Raw genomic sequence first — 25306 nt, forward strand, 5'->3', positions numbered from 1 at the left:
ATAAAGCATTTAACAAATACAGTTCCTGATAGCATTAAAGCCAGATAACTTCAATGCAGGATGCAACAGTATTCACAGCACAAAAGTGGATGCAAGGTGTTAAATGGATGAACACTTAACATGCTTTAGCCAGCTATCCCTCCATAACCAAATGGCTGACTCCACTGAACAAGATACCTCAAGTCCCTTTTTTGCACTTATAAATTCTGATAATGCATTTATATTTTTCACTTTGGCCTGACATTTTACTCAATCTATAGGACTCTGGTCTCCTCTTAGTTTAAAAAGAGGAAGTTTAATTCCTCTGAATGAACATCATTTTTCAGAAAATCAGATCCACTGCTTATTAAAGGGCCTTTAAAATTATGTGTAGTGGCACCCCCAAGCGGCAGAACTGGCACCATTCTAAATCATGCTGCAGTGTTACTGGGGACCCAATCAGGCACCTCCTGCTGTTTATTAAACCACCATAGCAGTTCGTGGGAGCTTCAGTCCTAGGTCTCCCTCAATTCCCTTGGACATGAACTTAGTTTTTCGTGCCCGCATGGAAACCCCTTAGGCAGCTCCATGAAAGGCTCTTTGTGAAACAATTTTGTCATTTGCCTTCCTCAGGGACGGCCTGCTAGCCCTGGGATAGTCAGAATTCCAAGCAGAGACGCTCACTATTTCTGGAGAGCGTGAAGTAGATAGGCAGTTCAGGGGACCTGCGGGACGAGAGGAAGGACAAGTGGGAACTCAATTACAATGCGCTCCACCCTAATGCGGAGGTCTAGATACTTGTTCCCAAAAGCACAGAGCCTTTGCTGCCCTGAGGATTGACAGAACACCAGCCAAAGCTGGATGTCGAATCAGACACCTACATACGCGCACCTCTGAGGAGCTAACACTTTTTTTTTTGAGGTTTATAACCCAGTCTTGCTCCACGAGGCAGCAGGGAACAAGTGACTGCAATCCTGGCCATTTCCTCTGCGGACGTGTGAGTCAGCTGGCTTAGGAAGGGAAACCAAACGATTCTTGCCGCTGACAGCAGCTAGAACCACCATACTAGGCATAGGAGGCTGCGGTGAGGCCAAAAGACATATGCCCTGTAGTGAAAATAGTTCTCGAGGCCATGAAACCTTAGGAACCTCTGGTTCATCAGAAAGAGAGTCATTTGCAGCCAGCCTCATCTTCAGTATGAAGGGGCAGCCTGCAAAAACACTGGGTCCCAGCATACAAAGCTCTATCCTGATGGAAGTGAATGACCACATGCTGGGATCTGCAGTGACCTCAGGCTGCACCTGCGAGGGTGGCTGCAGGCAGCATGGGGCGTACAGGCAGTACTTTGGCTAACAAGCCTTGCTGGCCACAATAGCTAGCGGAGCTTACAGTCAGTTGTTTTCTTCTCTTCCACAGTGAAAACGACAGCACGGCCGGCTTTCTCTGGATGTGGCATTGGGTAACCATTTTCCTTCAACTGCTCTTCTGTCAGGAGATACTCCTTCAGTCTTCTGTACAAAGCAGCTCCTACGTATCAAAGGAAATGCTGATGTCGCAACACGGAAGCAGCAGGAATACCAATCATCTTCTATGCAGCAGCCGTGCTACTCATCACATCTCACACAGAGAGTCCCATTGTCTCAAACTTGCTTCTACATCTTCTGTTCAGTATTTAAGCAAATCTAAGTCAAGGAAAAGAGACTCCAAGGCAACACTGGGCACATACAGACATGACCTGATTTGTAGAGTTGTTCAGCAACTAATTTTAGGCACCCATGTCTCAAAACTTTGACTCAGAACTGTTAAGGCATTCCAAAATGGAATTCCTCTGAAGGGTCAGACTTCAGAACATCTCAGTGGCTAGAGCAGAGGTGGGCAAACTACGGCCCGCGGGACCGTCCTGCCTGGCCCCAGAGCTCCTGGCTGGGGAGGCTAGCCCCCGGCCCCTCCCATGCTGTTCCCCCTCCCCGGCAGCCTCAGGGCACCGCATCACCAGCGCAGAAGGGGGCTGCACTGTGGGGCCAGGGGAGAGCAGGAAAGGAGGCTCACCTGCAGGCCCAGGGAGCAGGCAGGCAGTGCAGGTGGCGGGAGCGCGGCGAACGCAGGTGGAGGACTCAGGAGGAGTACCAGTCAGCCGCACAGCCGGCCAGAGAGAAGCGGCGCTTTGAAGGGGAAACCGCCGCTTCTCTCCGGCTGCCTCTGCTCCTCCTGAGTCCTCCGCCCATGTTCCCAGGGCCGCATTCTGAAAGGGGCTTTAGAGAGGGGGATTGGATAGGGGGTGGGGTCCTGGGGGGGCAGTTAGGGGCAGGGGGTCCCAGGAGGGGGCAGTCAGGGGACAAGGAGTAGGGGGGGGTTGGATGGGTCGGGGGTTCTGAGTGGGGCAGTCAGTGGGTGGGAAGTGGGAGGGGGCGGATAGGGTTAGGGTTTGGGGAGGCACAGTCTTCCCTACTCGGCCCTCCATACAGTTTTGGAACCCCAATGAGGCCCTCAAGCCAAAAAGTTTGCCCACCCCTGGGCTAGAGTGTACACTTGGGAGCTTGATACATTATTTCAATCTTTAAAATGTTTTCACCATTATATGGTTAAGTGTGCCAAGCAACATGCCTTCTACCACATCCCTTGGGAGACTACCCACAGCCATTTAAGATCTTGCTCTCAGGATTTTTTCCCTTATATTCAGCTTAGGTTTTCTTTTTGTTAATTTCATTCCATTATGCCTAGTTATAATTCCTTGTACCACACTCAGTAACTCCCCTCTAGGCTTTGTGTTCATACTCTTCACAGACTTGAAGACTGGTGGGTTTCCTTTTGATGTTCATAGAATCATAGAAGATTATGGTTGGAAGAGACCTCAGGAGGTCATCTAGTCCAACCCCCTGCTCAAAACAGGACCAACCACAATTAGTCACCCCAGCCAGGGCTTTGTCAAGCCAGGCCTTAAAAACCTCTAAGGATGGAGATTCTACCACCTCCCTAGGTAACCCATTCCAGTGCTTCACCACCCTCCTAGTGAAATAGTGTTTCCTAATAGCCACCCTAGACCTCCCCCACTGCAACTTGAGACCATTGCTCCTTGTTCTGTCATCTGCCACCACTGAGAACAGCTGAGCTCCAGTCTCTTTGGAACCCCCTTTCAGGTAGTTGAAGGCTGCTATCAAATCTCCCCTCACTCTTCTCTTCTGCAGACTAAATAATCCCAGTTCCCTCAGCCTCTCCTCATAAGTCATGTGCCCCAGCCCCCTGATCATTTTTGTTGCCCTCTGCTGGACTCTCTCCAATTTGTCCACATCCCTTCTGTAGTGTGGGGCCCAAAACTGGACGCAATACTCCAGATGTGGCCTCACCAGTGCCGAATAGAGGTGAATAATCACATCCCTCGACGTGCTGGCAATGCTCCTGCTAATGCAGCCCAGTATGCTGTTAGCCTTCTTGGCAACAAGGACACTCTGTTGCTTACCTGAGCTACAGAGATCCATTTAAGCTTTCCTCATATGTCAATCCCTCCAGCCCCTTAGTAGTTTTTGTGGCTCTTCTCTGATCTCCCCAACAGCCTGTCTACTGCACATCTCTGCGCACAGCCAATGCGACCCAAACAACGATAATGCCGGTGGCACAATCCTTTGCATACAATTGAATCTTTTAGTACAATGTTGACAAACCATTGGAAAGAGAGTCCTTACAGAACATATGGAGACATATTAACACTGAACACAGACAATCTCCCCTTACGGTGATGGACCCAAAATAACCACACGCAAAGCACACCTTCTGGGGCAGGAAGGCAAAAGCAACCCCCAGTGCTGAAAATGGCAAGTCAGTGATATGGAGCATCCAAAAGGCATCTGCAAATCCAAACACATCAGACGAGTTTTCTGACCGCCTGTTAATGTTAAAATCAAAGCCATATGGGCAGGATCAATGAACTCGCCACAAAGGTACGGCCCAGAAGAGGGAGGGCAGCTTGAGTGCACATCAGCCAGAGGTCAACTCCTTTTTCCTCAAGGGCTGGGGTGGATGCCAAACATGCCACTGGAGTGAATGAGCCTGCAGCTCTTATATAGACTTCAGCACCCAGTATAGGTTTTGCACCATTCAGTAAGTGATAACATGCAAAGCTTTGACCCGACGATGATCACGTTGCCTCATGGATCAGCAAGATGCCGCCCTCCCCTATTCCAGCTCTGTGATACTCACACCTCTGACTTGCAAGATATGGAGCTAGAGAAAAAGGGAGTTACCTGTCAAGTCCTCCGCCCGCAAGTTCCCTGACTGGTTTAGCGTAAAGCTCGTCTTAGCTGCGAGTTTTCCTCCTAGCACAGCTTCATGGGACACCACCTTCCTGTTACTGGTCTCTGCCGTGAGAGGGGAGAAGAGAAACAGGAACAATAAAGGATCAAATCCACAGCTGCCACCTTTCGACAGTAGAATCTTCATTCCGGGGGTTTGGGGCATGACACACAGTGGGAAGCCTGGGTAGTGACAGGCTGGGTAGCTGGAAAAAGGATGGTTCGATTTACTGTCTTGGAATTTCTCTCTACTTCAGGAGCTAGAATTTGTTTGGTGCTTTCAGGGCTGGCCGGTTGGTTGGAGTATCTGTCACAGGAAACCTGCTGCCTGTACTGTCAGCCTCCTGTGGTTTTCCCAGGGGCAGCCAGGATGTCTGTACAATTCTATAGTATAATCCCGGCAGCCGCACACTCGCTGCTCTATACCACTCAATCCTGTGCGATAGGAGAGCACAATCTGGTTCGCATTCCGGGGACATTGCGGCCATGCTGCAGGCTTTGTTTCAGCCATGGGAACCATGGCCTCTTCTGCTGCACAGCATTCCCATTTGGCGGAAACAAGCAGTGAGTAAAAGTGGGCAATGAGGAGAAGAGAACCCACTACAGCAGCTGTGTAGCTAGGAAAGCAAGGCTGTTCCCTGGAAAAGCTCCCGAGCAGGGAGGAGGGGGAAGAATTCATCTCTGCAGCATTTCTGCCAAAGACACCCCGCACCTCCTTTACTGACAAACGGCATCGCCAAGCCGCATCAAGAGGCCCAAGACACATCCCACGCCACAGCTTGCAGCTCCAACACCAAGTCCCTGCTGACCAGGCTTCCACACTGAGGGCTTGTCTCCACTTACCCAGGGATCCACGAGCAGTGATCGATAGATCGACCACAGATCACTCTCCCGTCGACTCCCGTACTCCACCAGACCGAGAAGAGTAGGGGGAGTCAATAGGAGAGCGTCTCCTGTCAACATTGCGTACTGTGGACCCCGCGGTAAGTAGATCTAAATGACGTCGATCTGAGTTACGCTATTCACGCAACTCAAATTGCGTAGCTTAGATCGAATTTCCCCTGTAGTGTAGACAAGACCTGAACCTTTCACCTATCTTAAAAAAGAACCTCATTGCTTGGGAATATGTGCAACACATTAGATAATGGTTCACAGGTGCTTTTTACTAATCATTAACTGGCAGCGTTCCAAAAGGACAGCCTCCCAAAGTTCAGCCTGGCTGACTAATGGCTGTGAAAGGAATGTGTGTGGGGGAGGAGAAGAGAAGTGAAGGGAGGGGGCTGAGATCAGAAATTTTTTTTCACAAGAAAAGCACAAATTGATTGTTTAATGTACCCTCTCGAGAGCCAATAATGAAATGTCTTAACCCTCTTCTTTTCTCTCTTGAAGCTTAATGTGTGTTACAGATTTCTGCGGTGATGGATGAGTCTCACACTTTGAAGGCACCATGTGAAAGTTACTCCATTAGCAGGATTTCTCATTTTAAGGAACTTGTGCTAAAAAAACCCCATCCTTGTGGCATTATCTCCATTTAGGTATAGACAGCCAGCAAAGCATTGCAGGATTTTCCTCTTGAGGAGGTCTATTAAAGCTTGCAAGGCTATAAAGCTAACTCGAGTTGCTTGCCTTTCAATCCTAATGTATCTGAAAAATGGCTCTGTCTTTTCAATGCGTTTCACTCCGCTGCCTCTAATCCCATCATGGTTTTGGATTTGAAAATCCACAGTGCAGTACGTACTGTTTACACAAGGCGGGGAATTGGGCACTAGACTTCTTAGCTTCTTTAACGTATTCACTGCCACGTTCAGGTAGATGTTCCGGCTGGTACTGCGTTCATAAGCCACCTTCTCCTCTGACAGAGCCTGCAAATAATGTAGTTTGTTACCACCTGCTCTTTTATCGCATTCGATTTTAGTTGTGTGAGAGAGTGTGATTCTTCTTGAACACAGCGCCCTCTTGTGATAATACAGTGATTGTCCATACAACTGGCACCAACAAAGGGTTTCAGAAGCAATGTGCCAAGACACAAGACAAGAGACACTAGTTCAGAAACGGTCTTGTGGGGCAACAGTGTTAACAGCAGGTCATGGAGGGGATGCATTTGAACTCTAGACATGGACAACTAGATTCATAACGCAGTCCTGGACGCTGTCTTAGTAAAAATTGATCACTAGTCCTCCTGCAGCAACATGAAAGCACAGAGGTCTGAAGCAGGCAAAAAGGGAGGTTATCCAGAATGGCTGATAAGAACCCACTCACCCTCAGAACCATCCCCTGGTTGCAATAGGAACATATCCTACTGGGAGTGGGAAAGGGGAGATGTCACAAGAAAAACCCTCAGAGTTTGTTGTGCACCAGACACGTGTGGCATATGTTATTTTGAATTTACCCAACTGACCTCAGTGGTCAGGGTTTCCGAAAGTAAAGCACATGCTTTTCTCAACTCTGCCTTAGGAAATACTAATGATCCGTTAGCAGGTTACTGTGAGGCTCCTTAAAATCAAGGCACCGAGACTCAATAGCGAGGTAACATGAATTATGAGCTTTACAGATCATGTCTGCACCATATGCATGTCTGTACAGACTGACAATCTCCAGAAGGCCTTTACCAGCATACTCTGGGTTCAGAATAAAACTTGGGAAGGATTTTCTAGAGTCTAACTCTGGTTGTTTCAAAGTCTCGTTCAGGAACCTGGAAGAGATTTCCCTGGGACCATGCATGGATCTCCCAGCGGAGAGCAAGGTGAAATTCCACTGGAATTGTAATCTTTGCCATTTTTCTAAGGATCACATGTATTTTTCACCTACTTCACTCCTGAATAAGTAGCATTGGCTGGAGCACAGCTAGAAAACAAAACCCAAAATGATCATGACAAACAGAAAAAAATCCCCCACTCCAAATTTCATACTTAAAAGCGAATGCCAACACAGACCTTGTCAAACGCTTCCTGTGAGGAAGAGCAGAACTTCAGGCACTCGTCAATGAAGAGATTGAGATACCTTTGGCGAATGTTGGTTGGGACTTTGGCACCAAACTCAGTGGGAATAACGGGCCTCTTTAAGCTAGCGCTCTAAAGAGAAAAAGAAAGGAATGAAAGGTTGTGCAGGGCTTGAAAAAACAAATTGCTTTGGGTCTCTCATGTTTCCCAGGTGTTATTAATAGTGCTGTGACTTCCTTTCTGAAAACCTTCTCAAACCCCGGTACAATGTGCATCATTTGCAGTCGCAAAAATAACATTTGCAACTGCTCAACTCCCCCACGGTATTTTTATTATAAAGAGGAATTGACATTTTTAGGGTGTTTTGTTACAGCCAAGTGGAATCGGGCCTTAAGATTCCACAAGGCAGCCAAGTAGCCTCAGTGGCGTTAGACACAAAGCTAGCATGTCTACATAGAAAAGCTTCCCAGACCATTAAAATTGTAGCACTTACATTAAAAGAGTCAAGGTTAGTGTGGTGACAAAGCATCACACTTCGTATCGGAGACATGACTGTATGAAACCAAACATAAAACCAATGGTCTGTGGTGCACATTTCCGATACTCCACCTGCAAAGAAGGGAAAATGGGAGGCTGGCAACACGCTAAGGGGCTGAGATAAGATAGTTTGGCAACCTAACTGAATTTCCATACTCGCAATTTGGGGTTCTTGTAAGTTTAATTACGCTACTGAATTTCCTGACTTTGTAGATTTTTGTGTGTGCCAACTACAAAGTGCTTGTAAGGACTTTTACCCTGAAGTAACTGATATGCACTTTCTCTGCCCTAATGATTTTTGTCTTGGAATACGGACTACAAATACTCTTTGTATTTGACTAGGATACAACCAGCCACTGCCGTTTTCCTAAGAAGGTCTGTCTGCACTGTAGTCAGAGGTGTGACTGAAGCAGCGGCAGACATACCCAAGCCAGTTGTGAGCTAGTTATCTTGAACAACAACAGAGAAGCCACAGCAGCATGAGTAGAGGCACAGCCTAGCTGCTTGGGTACAACCCCGCCCAGGATCCTGCAAGCAGCTAGTCTGTGCGGCCATTGCTTCCCTGCTATTGTTGTTCAAGCTAGCTTGATCAAAGCTAGCTTGGGTATGCCTACATGTGCTGCAATCACACCTAATGACTGCTGTGTAGACATACTCTAAATGCCAGCTTATATCACAAGGGATATGCTTTTAGTCTCTTCCTACAAACTGTATGCCCACATCACAAAGCCACCCAACATAAACCCAGGAACATAATAGCCCACATGCTGCAAGTTAAGACCAAGGTGCACCAGGAGAGACTGGGGGGGTGAAAGGGACCTGCAGCAACAATTGCTCCAATGGAGGATGAAAATTTGTTTTATGTAGTGCCATTGGCCCCGTCTTGACAGGCAGAAAGGGTGCTTCTGTCAGTCATGTTTGTTCAATGAAGTTAACTTAACACCACTGAAAATCACTCATATTGCTAGTTAAGAGACAGCCTTATCTACACAGGAAAGTTTTTCCAACATAACCTAAGGTGTAACTTACAACGGATGTAGTTATACAGGTATAACTTCCTGTGTGGACACTCATTCAGCATGCCTTTTCCCAATTTAGTTTGTGTCACTTGGGAAGAGTCTGAGGGTATGTCTACACAGCGCTGTGACATGGGCAGTGGAATTACGCTTTATCGCCAAGGGAGAGCTCTCCCAGCGATAAAAAAATAAACCACCCTGAACGAGGAGCTCTCAGCGATAAAGCGCTGTCTATACTGGCGCTTTTCAGCACTAAAACTTTAGTTGCTCAGGGGTGTGTTTTTTCACACCCCTGAATGTCTAAAATGTTAGCGCTGAAAGTGGCAGTGTAGACACAGCCTGAGCTAAACTGAAAAAAGCCACTTTTATTCTGGAATAAGAGTGTCCACAACGAGGGCTATACTGGTATAACTAGACCAGTTTAAATCCACACCTTATGTAAAACTAAAAAAAACCCAAAAAAACAAAAAAAACACCAAAGCATTTCTATGTAGACCTCACTCCAGTGAGTTAACAAGATGGAAATGCACCCTTTTCACCCAACAACAGCGTGGCACTTTTCAAACACACAGGATGACAAGGTCCGTGCCCCAAACAGCTACAAATCTACACAGACAATAAAAACAGGGCACAGCCACAAGATCAGAGATCAGAATTGGTATAAGGTTACAGTATATTTAAACATTAGAATTCAGTTGCAGATACATCCAGGTGGCTTTCAAAGGGTTATTTTTAGGACAGAAACCACTTCTGCCCTCAATGTCACTCTGAGTCGAATGATCAGAGAAGCATTTGATCAAGGACTTGTATGTTTATACGTTGCAGCCCCACTAAATGTTACAGTTATGTAATCCTAGGTAGGGCAAACACAATAAGAGTGGGAAACTCAGTTAGAACATGGCAGCAGCTAGCTGAATCTCACTGCTCCCGGAGCCTGCTGCAGCACACAGTTACATACAATCAAACCAGTGTGGAATGAAGGGAGAAAACATACGATGGAGATGGGTTTGATATGCCAAGAGTTTGTTTTACCTGTAGACTGGGAGCATGTGCTATTCTTTTCTGTAAAGCAGTAGTAGTGGTCTTAGATGTCATGCCAGTTAGCGTACGGGCCTTCAGGGTAAGAGCAGGTGCCTCAGAGCCATTGGGGGCTGTAACGCTGCTGACTGGAATGGTTTTCTTAATGCCCACAGTGACTACAAGGTACAGAAAATACAATTTTAGACCGAAATTCCATCCACATTTTCATTTGTCAGACTGGGTACACAGAGCTCAAGGACTGCACTGCACATTGGGATTCAGGAATGGTAGCAAGCTTAATTCCTTGTGCTTATCTGCCATGTCAATGGAGAAACAACTCAGTGGGTCTGTTAAATTAGATGATGTGTCCAACCCGTGTAGTGATGACAGTAGAAGTTTCTGCTGCAATGTGCTACACAGTTAGTCTTTGACTGGAGTGTCAGAATTACAGACGTCTTGGTTACAATGCAAAGAGCACTGGCAGAAGTTAAATCCTGCCACACTCCTACTCATTGTGATCCGTGTAAATGCTCTTGGGTTTTTCTTCTTCCACACAACCTGATGTGATAAAATAGTCACTTTTACTGAATGCATGAATGTGATGTCCTCAAATGGTGCGGGAAGAGCAGTTAAGAATATCACAGTGAATATGCCCTAACAGCATCAGAAGGTATTCTGAAGAGTCTCAGGTGGACTCATTCATCACCTGATCAGAAGAGTTCTTGGTTGCTATTGGAAGTACCTGTCCCCCTCCTGAAATAATGGCTTCTATGATTCAGCAAGAGGGAAGGGCTCAGAGAGGCTAAGCTAAGGACTCAGTCACTACCATGGACACTCAGATACCAGAAAAGTCATTACAAAAAGATCTCAATGATGCCACAAATGCAGGAGAGGAAGGAGACAGAATACCCTGACATCTGCAACATGAAAGCTAGGTAGCAGAAACCACCTCAGGATGAGTCAATATTATAACAACAGAAAAGCAAAAGGGTGAACACACTGGGGGTGAAATCCCTGCCCCCACTGAAATCAATGGCAAAACCCCCAGTTACTTCAGTGGGGCCCGAATTTCACCTTCTGTATTCTCTTAAATACAGTTAGCAACGTTCAGCTGAATATATTGCATCTGATGTCTCACTTGTGCAGTGACTTGAGTCTTGAAAAAAATATATGCCAACATCCCTCTTAACCCAAAGTTTATTCATATCCTTAGTGGACTAAGAAGATTGTCTTGTAGATCCTCTTCCCCCAAAACAGCCTTTCTAAAACACATCTGCAAGAAGAGCGTCTTGCCACTAATATATTGGGGCAATTTTTCCCCCTTTAAAATTCTGTTAGAGGACGTTGCTTTCACACTACACATGGAGAAGTGGCTGGCTCTCTTTTCACACATGGCAGGGCAGATTTTGTAAGCAGAAGGAAATACAGATGTCAGAGTTTCTGTTTCCAAGAAACAACCCAATAATTTTTAAAACATCTTTTCTCATCCAAAAAATCCTAAATAGAAGATTCTAGATTATAATCTCCAGACCTTCTTTGCCGTCAGCATGGGCTAAGGGTATCTGTAGTACTGACAATACCCAGGATAGGTAAGTAATGCTTATAGTGCTGTGAAAGCTTTTACCCAGAAAAAAAGTCAACCCAGATTTTTCTACTTTTTGAACTTGTGTCATTCTGAAGTATTTATATGAACACGGAATGGACAAAGTCATTTGTGACTGGAGAGAGAAGAGTATCTAGTGGGAGGATTCAACGGTCACTGAATGTTGAAGAGAAGGTAGTAGGTGGAGTTATGAGTTGTTTGAAAGCTTGGTTTGCTAACTAGCTTAGAAAGAGTCACACTGACAGATGCCCTGTCTAGAGGAACTCTATACACTAGCATGCAATTAGAACTAGTATGTTGACATTTCCAACGAGCATGAAAACTTAACACATAAACACACATTTTATGCAGATGAGGGACCCAAAAGAAAGGCACTACATTTTAAAAAGTAGACATTTCAGGGGGACTTGGGAGACTACATACCACTGTCAGAGCCTCAGTGAAAATTTGACTTGAAGAAATTAAAAAAAAATGGAACTACATAGAAATAAAATCAAAAAGCCATTCAGAGAAGTTACAGAACCTTTTCATTATTTTGCCAACATTACTGATCTCAAATACAAAGGTTATAGGTTGAACCACTGAAGCACTCAGAGGAGAGGAAAGTGATCAGGAACAGAGGAAAGTGATCAGGAACAGTCAGCATGGATTCACCAAGGGCAAGTCAGGCCTGACTAATCTAATTGCCTTCTATGACAAGATAACTGGCTCTGTGGATGAGGGGAAAGCAGTGGACATGGTGTTCCTTGACTTTAGCAAAGCTTTTGACACTGTCTCCCACAGTATTTTTGCCAACAAGTTAAAGAAGTATGGGCTGGATGAATGGACTATAAGGTGAATAGAAAGTTCGCTAGATTGTCGGGCTCAACGGGTAGTGATCAATGGCTCCATGTCTCGTTGGCAGCCGGGATCAAGTGGAGTGCCCCAAGGGTCGGTCCTTGGGCAAGTTTTGTTCAATATCTTCATTAATGATCTGGAGGATGGTGTGGATTGCACCCTCAGCAAGTTTGCAGATGACACCAAACTGGGAGGAGAGGTAGATACGCTGGAGGGTAGGGATAGGATACAGAGGGCCCTAGACAAATTGGAGGATTGGGCCAAAAGAAATCTGATGAGGTTCATCAAAGACAAGTGCAGAGTCCTGCACTTAGGACGGAAGAATCCTATGCACCGCTACAGACTAGGGACCGAATGGCTAGGCAGCAGTTCTGCAGAAAAGGACCTAGGGGTTTCAGTGGACGAGAAACTGGATATGAGTCAACAGTGTACCCTTGTTGCCAAGAAGGCCAATGGCATTTTGGGATGTATACGTAGGGGCATAGCCAGCAGATCAAGGAACGTGATCATTCCCCTCTATTCGACATTGGAGAGGCCTCATCTGGAGTACTGTGTCCAGTTTTGAGCCCCACACTACAAGAAGGATGTGGAAAAATTGGAAAATGTCCAGCGGAGGGCAAAAAAAATGATTAGGGGATTGGAACACAAAACTTATGAGGAGAGACTGAGGGAACTGGGATTGTTTAGTCTGCAGAAGAGAAGAATGAGGGGGGATTTGATAGCTGCTTTCAACTACCTGAAAGGGGGTTCCAAAGAGGATGGATCTAGACTGTTCTCAGTGATAGCCAATGACAGAACGAGGAGTAATGGTCTCAAGTTGCAGTGGGGGAGGTTTAGGTTGGATATTAGGAAAAACTTTTTCACTAGGAGAGTGGTGAAACACTGGAATGTGTTACCTAGGGAGGTGGTGGAATCTCCTTCCTCAGAAGTTTTTAAGGTCAGACTTGACAAAGCCTTGGCTGGGATGATTTAGTTGGGGATTGGTCCTGCTTTGAGCAGGGGGTTGGACTAGATGACCTCCTGAGGTCCCTTCCAACCCCGATATTCTATGATTCTATAAAACCCTGAACAGGAGAAGTGGCCAAATCACGGCTGGGGGAACATAAGTTCATTCTTTCTCTTCCAGCATTTAAAACCGAAGATCCAGATTTCTACCTGTACCTATGTTTGTGAAGGCAGTAGTGCCTCAGGTCATTGTATTAAAATGATGGAAAACTGAGGAAGTAAAGTCACAGTAGACAGGACCAGCTGCATTCAGAATTTTGTCAATTTTTAGAAGACCTGAACCCCTATCCAGCCAGCTTAGCATGAGTCCAGCATGCTTTTAGAATATTCAAATTCTCCTGAACTTTGTAATAGGCTAGATATTGAAAAAGCAAATAAATTGGTAAAAATGTATCTATATCTAAGGGCAGATACAAAAGTGTGTTAGGTCTAACTTGTCACGGGAGAGGAAATTTGACAACGGCATTCTTGTTTTGCTAAGACAATGGCAATAAATACACTTATGACATGGATTATGCAGCATACATTTTGTGTTTCATTTCATAAAACTTGTGTGCACTTCCTAGAGTTTCTTACTTTTCAGAAAACAAACAATGAACATAAGAACAGCCACAGTTGGTCAGACCAAAGGTCCATCTAGCCCAGTATCCTGTCTTCCCACAGTGGCCAATGTCAGGTGCCCCAGAGGGAATGAACAGAACAGGTAATCATCAAGTGATCTATTTCCTGTCGCTCATTCCCAGCTTCTGGCAAACAGAGGCTAGTGAACCATCCCTGCCCATCCTGGTGAACAGCCATTGATGGACCTAGCCTCCACGAACTTCTTTTTGGAACCATGTTATATGGGATTTTTCGGTTTGGAGGAGAAGGGAAAGAAAGGGAAAAAATCACAACATCCCTGACTTCTGGCCCAGCACACAAAGATTTGAACTTGGCTAATGCTACCTCAAATGGAGGAATGTTTCTGTTTTCCTGTATTCTCGCTGCAAAACACCTCGAGCTTTTATTATCTTTAAAACATTCTTAAGGAGACAGTGTCATTTTAACGGGAGAAAGTGAAAGGACAGCGGTTAATGGAGCTAGCGGTGACTTACTCTGCTTTGCTGCTGTGGAAAGCGCTACATTTGGCACGTGAGCAATCCTTTTCTTTTCTCCTGGCAAGGCAAGAGAGGCCCTTTGGACTGCCACAGCCAGCTGGGCTGCCTGCTGCTGTGCCAGCTGAATCCTCCGGTAACAGACCTCCTGGGCAGTTGGTGGGCGGTACGGCCGGATTACTGGTTTGTTCGGGACATCTGCCTGCACAGATATAAAGGATTCTAAAATCAACCTGTTTGCTCGCTGAAGTCCAGACCCCTGGCCTTCATTCAGAGTAGAAAAGGACAGAGGCTCTTTTACAACTCTAGGTCCCTGGATTTAGGCTATGGCTACTCTATGGCGCTTACACCAGTGCAGCTGCATCGCTGTAGGGCTGCTAGTGCAGACGCTCTAAGCCAACAGGACAGAGCTCTTCTGTCGACTTAATTATTCCAGCCCCCACAAACGGCAGTGGCTATGTCAGCAGGAGAGATTCTCCCACCGACACAGTGCTGTCCACACCAGCGCTTAGATCGTTGTAACTGACGTTGCTCAGAAGGGTGGGTGGCTTATTTACACCTCTGAGCAACATAAATTATACCGACCTAAGCTGTAGCGTGTACATAGGCTTATTTTGTTTATAAAGGTTTCCGTGTGTCAGCTGATGGAAGGGGAGGTCATGCTAGTCTTCCAGAATAGTTATCATTACAGGCAGCTCCCTTCAGTTTTAGTTTGTTTAAAAACCCAATTCACTTGAGTTTACAGCATCGGAACGGAACAACTAGAGTTCCGTCTAGAGCACATGACTTATGAGGAGAGGCTGAGGGAGCTGGGATTGTTTAGTCTGCAGAAGAGAAGAATGAGGGGGGATTTGATAGCTGCTTTCAACTACCTGAAAGGGGGTTCCAAAGAGGATGGCTCTAGACTGTTCTCAATGGTAGCAGATGACAGAACGAGGAGTAATGGTCTCAAGTTGCAATGGGGGAGGTTTAGATTGGATATTAGGAAAAACTTTTTCACTAAGAGGGTGGTGAAACACTGGAATGCGTTACCTAGGGAGGTGGTAGAATCTCCTTCCTTAGAGGTTTTTAAGGTCAGGCTTGACAAAGCCCTGGCTGGGATGATTTAACTGGGAATTGGTCCTGCTTCGAGCAGGGGGTTGGACTAGATGACCTTCTGGGGTCCCTTCCAACCCTGATATTCTATGATTCTATGAGTTCAGCAGTCTGTTCACACATAGGAACAGAACCCTTCTGTCAAGGTTCCTTCCCCACTCTGAACTCTAGGGTACAGATGTGGAGACCTGCATGAAAACCTCCTAAGCTTACTTTCACCAGCTTAGGTTAAAACTTCCCCAAGGGACAAATTAATTTTATCCTTTGACCCTGGATCTCCACTGCCACCACCAAACTTTAACTGGGTTTACTGGGAAACGTAGTTTGGACACATCTTTCCCCCCAAAATCCTCCCAACCCTTGCACCCCACTTCCTGGGGAAGGTCTGGTAAAAATCCTCACCAATTTGTATAGGTGACCACAGACCCAAACCCTTGGATCTGAGAACAATGAAAAAGCATTCAGTTTTCTTACAAGACTTTTAATAGAAGTAAAGGAATCACTTCTGTAAAATCAGGATGGTAGATACCTTACAGGGTAATTAGATTCAAACATAGAGAATTCCTCTAGGCAAAACCTTAAGTTACAAAAAAGACACACAGACAGGAATAGTCATTCTATTCAGCACAGTTCCTTTCTCAGCCATTTAAAGAAATCATAATCTAACACATACCTAGCTAGATTACTTACTAAAAGTTCTAAGACTCCATTCCTGTTCTATCCCCGGCAAAAACAGCATACAGACAGACACAGACCCTTTGTTTCTCTCCCTCCTCCCAGCTTTTGAAAGTATCTTGTCTCCTCATTGGTCATTTTGGTCAGGTGCCAGTGAGGTTACCTTTAGCTTCTTAACCCTTTACAGGTGAGAGGATTTTTCCCCTGGCCAGGAGGGATTTTAAAGGGGTTTACCCTTCCCTTTATATTTATGACACCTTCTGAGAAACAATACTCATGTGCAACAAAGCTGTGTATGCATTTTCTTTGATGCGGGAATTCAGTATGCAGGAAAGGTGCCAGAATGGACAGCAGTGAAGACTGAAACCTTCTAGCAAGAGAACAAATACCAAAGAGGGAGCAGCAGTGCAAACTTCCCCACATTTCCCAGTCGATGTACCTCATACCTGACTCTTGGTGTCCACATCTAGTGTCTTTCAGAGGGGAGGGCAGTCTCTACAACCCATTAGGTATCTGGCCTTTTTGCTGAGACTGCAAACTAGGGAGCAAATTAGTATCTACTGGAAACTGGTGTCAGAGTAAACAGAGAATAGAGGGGAACTTTAGATTACTACAGAACTGGACGTGAATGGCTTTCTACCTGCTCACCAGTCCCTTCACTCAAAACCTCAACTAAGAGACACCACCTTTTTCTTCTGTTTCTACTGAAGTTCTTGAGATGTAAGCGGCAAGGAACACAACGCATACCATACCATTTGGATGCATGTAGCAATATCGTGAATCTAACTCTGCATGCATACACACAGTAAATGTTTTCTGACAATAACGGAAGAAGTGAAGGATCCCATGGCATGACATGAAAGCAAGAGGCATAATACCACCTCCTAGGCAACATTCTCTTCATAGATCAGGTTCCGATGTCTAAGTGTGGGTGCAAACCGTTGCTGAGCACACCAAGACTGCTGTTTGCCTGGACAGTGACTGCACTATGGCTACCTCACGGTTTTGAAAAGTGCTTTGGGGTCAGAAACTGCATTAAGAAAATTTATCTAAAGATGCATAAATGCCTAACGTGTACATATTTACAATGAATATTTGAGTTAATGAATTTCCAACTCATTTACTTCAATCTCTTATCTCCTTAGTTTATAAAAAAGAGCCTTATCAAACAAACGAACTGGCTGAAGATATGTAATTAACTAAAATGCATTGCACTGACCTCAAGACTTAAAAGGTTAAAAACACTCTTTTCCAGACTGTGTGGAAAGGAAGAACAATTCATTTTGGAAATCCTGGTTAGATCAATGCTTAAACCTTCATTCTTCTCCTGCTGCAATATAAAACTGAATAATCTGTCTTCAGCAGCTGGAGGGAAAAACTATGGCAAACAAATGAAAAAACCTGAATGAAAGAAAATGATGATGGCCTATTTTCTTGTTTTCTGAAGATACTTTAAATTCAGATGTGTAGAAAAAAGTTGAAAAACGAGATACTCAGCCGGTTAAAATGGAGCAAATACAAACAAGGAAAACAACCCCTCAGATTTGCAGTACTTCAAAGTCAGGCAATATGCCTTGTTAACCTTTTTGCTTTCGCAAGACAAACTTAATAAGCTTTCTTAAATACCCAGGGTAACCTGTGTACAGTTAACTTTGATCTAATGAAGCTACATTCATACTGATGGAACATGAAAATCCTAGACTGTGTCAGTGCATCACAACATGCAGAAAGCAAGTCCAGTTACAGGGCTGGTACCTGTTTTTGCTGAAGGCCAATGGGAGTTTTGCCATTAACTTTACTGGAAGTCAAACTGTATTTCAGAGTGAAGTTATTCAGTGGGGAAAAGAAAGACCTTCCATGTAACTGGGTTCCACTGCAAATATATCACAGTCAACTTCCCTATGTTTTGGTTGTTTCACCTACAGCCTGTGTGGTTTCCTAGTACATTGTGGTCATATGATGGGAAAGAAATCTCTAACACTTTCTCCAAATTGTATTCTCATTAATGAGGTTTACACTTACGTTTCCTTGCTTGGCAAGGTGAGAGATCCTCCTTTTTTGGCCAGGAAATAGAGTGGTTAAAGCGTCATCCATCTTTTCTTCACTTGCCTCTTCTTTCAGTGGCTACAAAACAAAAGAGCAAACTTCCAAAATTGAATTGACTCAAGTGTCTGCTCCATGGGGATGTTTGGAACGCCTCCCTCTGAGATAATGGAATCATAAAGGGAAATTACTTCCAGACAGCAGGTGAGTACAAACTACCACCAGCTGCTAAACTACTGAAAGAGAACCAGCTTTCAAAATAAGAGGCACCAGTGAAGCAAATGAATAACGGTATTACTGTTCCCACCCATGCAGCCCATTCACGGACCTTACGATAGGATGCCTTGGTTTAATCTATTACCAACACTACTCTCTTGGCCGTCCTTAAAGACTGAATGCTTCAGCAGTGCTGTTTACCTGCCAACCACTTACATACATCCATGTGTTAGCAACCTTTTTAAAACCAAGGAATTTAATTAAACTCTAGATGAGTTAATTTCTTGGTCCCACATAATTATCTCTCACAGAGCAGGCCTTGAAAAGCTGCAGGTCACTGAGCCTCCAGTGTCACTATTCTGCATTTAAGAAACAATGCACCCCTGCAGCTATATACAAGACTAATCCATCGGGGACTGTGGTGCCAAACGCAGAGATGCTTTGTTCACAAGGCAGAAACCCCAGAATAGAACAACAGCTTTGCAGTAGAGAAGATGCTTATTAAAGCTCCTGTTTCCAGACACTTGATTTGCCAGATAAAAAGCCACTTTGGGGCTGACACCTCAGGCTTGTTCCTAGCAAACAAACAAACCTGTTTAGAAATGTTGAAAAAATTCTATTTAGCTATTTGAGTTATACAGGCATGTACAGTAAGTGTTGCACATATTAACTTTTTTAGAGCCATATCCATGCTCTGATCATTCTTATTTTTAATGCTCCAAAAGAGCCACTAGCAGAGTTCTCAATGGAGCGAAATTTCACATTCGCAAAGAAATTGAGTTTAGACAAAACTACAGAAGTGATCTTAGGAAAAGCTCAGTTCTCACTTAAGCAAGGGCCAGATTTTCAAAAGCGCTCAGCCCCAGCAGTTCCCATTGTGACATTTATGACCAGGTTTTCAAAATTGGTCAGCTCCTAATTATTTAGGGGCCTCAACAGGAGATTAATTTTTTTTTTAAATCTGACCACTTAGAGTTCCACAGCGTTTAAGGCCAGAAGGTACTTTTAAATCATCTAGTCTGACCTCCTGCATATCACAAGCCATTACATTTCACCCAGATACCCCTATATTAAGCCCAAATACTTGAGTTAGACCAAAGCATTTCAGTCCTCGAGAGACTAAACTGTATGCCACAGGCAGAGAACAAGGAAGACCTATGTCCGAGGCCCCTGCAATGGCAGGGAACGGATTAGATGAGATATATGCAGATAATCCCAGCAGGATGATCCTGTTAGGTCCCTAAATAGGAGCTGTTGAGTGCTGAGCTCTTTTAAAAATCTGGCCCTATAAATACCTTCAAAATTAACAACTCACTGAGATCTGGGGCTCCAGGCTGCTTTTAGAAATGAAAATAGGTGTCATTTCAGTGTGCAATCTTACATACATACTAGGTATAGATAGAATGTGTATGTATTTTTTTTTTTTTAAAGCAGAACACACCTAAATAAGCACCTACTCAGAGGGATCTCGCCCTCTTAAAAGACGAATTTCTCCATAACAACTCTCTCCTCTTAATCTTCAATAGATATGGGGTGCAAGGGAAGGAATCCTTCTCCAAAAAGGGAAAATTAAAGCCTTGATGAAGGAATATAAAATGCTGTGCCTGCAAGGTCCAGTTAGTTGCTGTGAGAATGTTGCCCTATGAACATTTCCATTCTGCGCCAGAACACTGCATTTGCACAGTTTCATTGAAGTGAATTAGAGCCCTCATTTCTGTACTTTTTCAGGGGAAGAAGAGTTATAAGAACTCCACCATTTTTGCACTATGCAACATTTGGAAAGCTCGAAGATGATGATAAACATTTCCTGCTATAAGCAACTCGGCATGTTGTTAAACTCTTTTCTTTTAAAATTGGCAAGGTAGAGTTTATTGCTATTGTTGGGACCTTCTTATTAAAGCGCGAGGCTTTTGACAATGGAAGCACAGACAATTAAACATCTCTTACCTACCCTTTCCTAAATACCATAAAAAGAACGCATGTGTTTAAGCAGTAATTATTTTCTTCTGAACTATTAAACCAGCAGAATCAAGTAACAGGGAAACCTCCTTTATGATTTCTTCCACCAAGGTTCTAACATGAGTGTCGCAAATGTAATTTTACCTGTCAGCAAGAGAGAACGTTAGGCTCTGATCAGTGCCATTACAGCAAGTAATATCTGGAATCAGAAGCTTTATTAGCTGATCATTCTTTCATGGGGCAAAATTCTCTTCTCCTTACAGCAGTTGTGGTTTCAGTCAATGACAATCAGTGACTTCTCAGTTGCTTAGGAGCATTTGTCTTTTAATATCATGCTTTGTTCAACACATGCCGAATGCATCTAGTTATCTCACCTTCATCTATGAAGCCTTACTCCGGACATAGTGAGCCCATACAATACACCTGTCTCAGCTAAATGTAACTCTTTGGTACCCTTCATTGCAGTCAGATGTGCCTAAGAGAGAATATTGGCGATAAAGGTTTTCGGGGTTTCTTTGAATAAAGGAAGTCAGGTTTTTTCTAGAGTCTATTCCCAGTTTGATTTCCAGAAACACCTGCTATGGTGAAAATGAAGTGATCCCCAATAGAAAACTTAACAGCATTATGTTTGACATGAAATCATGTGCTTCTGTTCATTTACAGCCAGACATGCATTTAGCTGAGGGTTTCTCCTCATTGTCTCGTTAACTTGGATGTCAAAAAGATGGAGGATAAGATTAGTTTGTTTCTACCCTATCATCCCAGAGACCACTAAAGGATTATTACTGACAGCGTGTTTTCTAGTTCTTTGCCCTACTTAGTTTTAAATGTCTCCATGGATGGAGCTTTCTACACTTAATTTGGAGACTATGCCACAACCATAGGGATCTCGCTGTTAGGCAGCTTTTAAGATAAATGTTCTTTTTCTTTATTTTATCCCATTCCTCTAAATACCTTTTGTATCATTCTGAGTAATTCTTCCCTCCACTTAAGAGTTTACACTATTCATGTATGGATGGATGGGAATCCTTATTCAGGAACTGAACTATGAGAGTTTAAAATGGCAAACATGTAGGCTTTCAGAGGTTCCCTTTAAAAGTATCAACTGGATCAGCGGTTCTCAAACTGTGGGTCCGGACCCCAACATGGGTTGCAACTTCGTTTTAATGGGGTTGCCAGGGCTGGCATTAGACTTGCTGGGGCCCAGGGCTAAAGCCCAAGCCCCACCGCCCGGAGCCAAACCAGAAGCCCGACAGCTTCAGCCCTGAGTGGCAGGGCTCAGGTTACAGGCCCCCAACCTAAGGCTGAAGGTTTAGGTTGGATATTAGGAAAAACTTTTTCACTAGGAGGGTGGTGAAACACTGGAATGCGTTACCTAGGGAGGTGGTAGAATCTCCTTCCTTAGAAGTTTTTAAGGTCAGGCTTGACAAAGCCCTGGCTGGGATGATTTAATTGGGGATTGGTCCTGCTTTGAGCAGGGGGTTGGACTAGATGACCTCCTGAGGTCCCTTCCAACCCTGATATTCTATGATTCTATGAAGCCCTTGGGTTTCGACTTTGGCCCATCTGCACAGAGTGGTGGGGCTCAGGCTTTGTCCCCATTCCTGAGATGGCAGGACTCGGGTGGTCTCAGGCTTTGGTCCCACCTCCTGGGGTCATGTAGTAATTTTTGTTGTCAGAAGGGTGTCACGGTACAATGAACTTTGAGAACCCCTGAACTAGATAATATCCCAATATCCAACTAAATATTGGTTATGGGCTAGGAAATGCTATGGGAGAGAGTAGGCTACCTGGCTGAATTGTCTAGGTCCTGGGTTTCCTACACACCCAATCCCTACCTGGCCAGTTGCCTCCCCATTAAGGAGGGCTCTTTCTTCATTCAGTCCTCCAGGCAATTCAGTAAGCGTCAGCCATACTAGCTTACTTTCACCATCAACTTATTGCCTTAGAGGTTGCCCTGCTGTTTCTGGTCACGCTGCACTCAGTGGAACCTGTTGCATGAAGGAGTGGGGGTCCCCAGGCTATCAGCAATCACGCTGGCCTGGGTTACCTCTGAAAGGCTGGGAAATTCTCTCTTAAGCTTTTGATGTATCCAGCTAGACAGCTGGGGTTGTCATTACACCTGCTGGAGACATAAACAACTGCCAGTTCTGCTAGGGTGAAACTTCAAAACTGGTGGATGTCAAAACTCAGATTCCAGTGCTGTGTCCATCATGTGGCAGGGAGGAACCATCCCCCAAAATTCTGATTTGGTATAGCAAAACACACAGTAATAGTAACTAGATAATACTTCCGATACCCAATTAACTACTGGTGGGATGGGAATGGAAATAGATAGCACACTCAAGCCACAACTACTTTCAAGCATTGGTCAAAATTATAAATGGAATAGCAATTTAAACTCTTTGTAGGGGAATCCCCACCCTGTCCCCCACCCCCACCCCCCAACTCCTTGGGAGAGGTAACAAAAATAGAATAATGACACTAAAGGCAGTTGGTTTAACATCTAAATTTGGAGGCAGGGGAATGATTGACTAGTGCTGTATTCAGAATGAACATTACCTGCTTCCCTAGCCTTCCCTTGTCTTCTGTTTTCACATCCGTGGATTCGTTAAAAATTCTGAGGCACTCTTCCATGGGGTCAGAGTCATAATCCAAATCTTTCTCCAGGACGGAATAATCAATGTCATCAGAGGATGAGGAGGATGAAGATGACTTGGACAGCTTGGAGCGCTGAATGCTCTTTGTCCCTTCATTATCACTCTGAAAACCATAGGAGCCATCATCTCCATCGGAGTCTGAGCTCATGTTTGGAAATGTAGCCGGAGGTTGGCCCACCTTCTCCTCCTCCCCGCTCTCATCTCCAAATAGGTCAACGTGGCTCAACGTCCGTTGTTTCGGCTTACACTTGCCTTTTGAGTTCCCCACTTTCGCAGGGCTTGCCTTCTTTTTTGGACGATCAGAGGCAGAAGTCTTGCCCCCTTTATCTTTGTGTTTATCCCTTGCGGCTTGTTTGCCATTTTTCAGATCAGCTGCCTTTAGTATGGAGTCCTTCTTGCTACCTTCCAGCTTCTCTGTGCTAGCTCCCTTCCAGAGCCCCTCATTCTTGCTTTTCCCTGAGCTGGCTGCACAGCTGGTGGACTTCGACTTTTCTTTCTTAGCCACTTTTTCCAATTTCTCTTTTTCAGATTTCTTCAAATTTCCATCAGGTCTTGCTTTGATACTTTTCTCTTTACAGTTTTTTTCTCCATTTTTAATTTTGAATTTTTCTTCTTTCTTGACTGTTCTCTCTTTCTTTGTGTTTTTACTTTTCTCCTTGCCCATCTCTTTGTGGCAAGGGGGCTTACTGCCATCTGTTTTTTTCTTTTTCATTTTGTCTTTTGCAATCTCTTTGCTGTCTTTGTCTTCAACATCCTGTTCATTCTTGCCAGAAGATGCCTTTGCCAATTTCGTATTCTTCTCTGACAAGTCTTTGACAAGATTTTTCCGTGGACTTTCAATATCTTCCATGTCATACTGCACTGCCATTTCTTTCATCTCCCGGGAATTTAGGTCTTCCAGTTTGGTGCTCTTTTCTTTGACGGACAACCCATCACTTGATTCATTTTCAGAACTGACTTTAGATTGTAAATGGCTAACAGAGGTTGGCTGGTATTCCAAGTCAACATCCTCTTCAGAGTCAGAGAATTTGGCATACGTTCCATAGTTATTGGATACATTACAGTGCTTTTTCCGTGAAGGAGAATAAGATTCTCCATAACTAGAGACCTTTCTCCTTTTGGTCCCCTTCTGCTCCTTTGTGCTGGCTTTGCTCAAAAGCCTTGCTGAGTAATTTGAAAGAGGGTCATATTCCAAGTCCGTAGAAGGCTTAGAGTCATCAATCACATACTTATTGTTAGGGACAACGCTACTGTATTTTTTAGGCTGAGCTACGACCTTGGGAACGTATTCCAATGAACTACCTTTGGATTTGGCATTGTCAAACGTATCCAAGGTGTATTTACTTGAGCTAGCAGCAGCCAAAGGTGTAGGGTTGTAGTCTGTGTTATTATTCAAATTATAGCTACCTGGGTTATATTCTAAAGAGTCTGTTTTTGTCACAGCAGCTGACACAGATGTTTTGGAAATAAGTGAAGAAGCCTCAGATGTGCTGTATTCCTTTGTTGTCTCCAATAACTCCTCATACTTTTTCTGCTCTCTCTCAACTTCATATTTGACCTCTTCGATGGCCTTGTTGACCAACTCCAGCTGTAGAATGCTAGGGGTTGACACTGCAATGTCACCCAAAGCACCATTAGCTATTTGGGTTGAAGGCTTGGGAAGCTCAGGGTTATATGGATCATAACCAAGCTCTGTAAGGGGAGGAAAAAAAAAGTACCTTAGATCTAGCAATTTTTCTAAAGTAAGATTATCCTTGATTTTGCATGAAATGTCTATTAAAGTCTAAAAGAGAAGCTCCACTGTCATTAGATCCCAGCATTGGAAAGACATGTAACAAGCAAACAAAAAAACAACCAAAACCATGCTCTTGCACGTGGAATGGGACACGCTAGCTGATCAACGTTCTCCGGCTTGTGTGAAGCTGGAGGTCAAACTAGGTGATCACAATGGTCCCTCCTGGTCTTAAAGCCTACGAATAATACACCGTTGTGAATCCAATGCCTTTATTACTTACTACAGTTTTGAAAAGCTCTACAGGTAAAATTTTCATTTGGGAATTTAAAGTTCAATTTTCATCAAAATGTAAACTAAAACTCCATCTTGTTACTGCACATATCTGCTTCTTATATTTCTCTGTGTCCTATCTACTTAATGTAATGAGTTTTTAAATTATTTTTATTACTGTAAGCACTGCAGAGCTAACATGGTTGCACATGAACAAACTGTATTTTATTTTGACAAAAATTGCCAGCCAAGTTCTAATTATTTTTTACTGTTGATGCCAGTGTCTGAAGCACCAAACATCTCCAATTTCACTTGCAGTCCACTGAGGTTTGTGACT

The 25306-nt window shown here is 44.3% G+C and overlaps 1 protein-coding gene across 2 annotated transcripts in view; it reads right to left on the reverse strand.

The window, feature by feature from the left end:
- The window catches only part of REXO1 (RNA exonuclease 1 homolog), a 76411-nt gene that overhangs the window by 24474 nt on the left and 26631 nt on the right, over positions 1 to 25306 (reverse strand). For both annotated transcript variants that reach the window (XM_074939265.1, XM_074939268.1), the window contains exons 2-9: positions 22867 to 24656; positions 18109 to 18210; positions 14317 to 14518; positions 9790 to 9953; positions 7199 to 7336; positions 6004 to 6127; positions 4218 to 4331; positions 1369 to 1506 (exon numbers count right to left, since the gene is read on the reverse strand). In XM_074939265.1, the coding sequence (XP_074795366.1) occupies positions 1369 to 1506; positions 4218 to 4331; positions 6004 to 6127; positions 7199 to 7336; positions 9790 to 9953; positions 14317 to 14518; positions 18109 to 18210; positions 22867 to 24656 (2772 nt within the window). The remainder of the gene's footprint in view (positions 1 to 1368; positions 1507 to 4217; positions 4332 to 6003; positions 6128 to 7198; positions 7337 to 9789; positions 9954 to 14316; positions 14519 to 18108; positions 18211 to 22866; positions 24657 to 25306) is intronic.

Source organism: Natator depressus, chromosome 25 (assembly GCF_965152275.1).
Source record: "Natator depressus isolate rNatDep1 chromosome 25, rNatDep2.hap1, whole genome shotgun sequence".
NCBI classification, from domain to species: Eukaryota; Metazoa; Chordata; order Testudines; family Cheloniidae; genus Natator; species Natator depressus.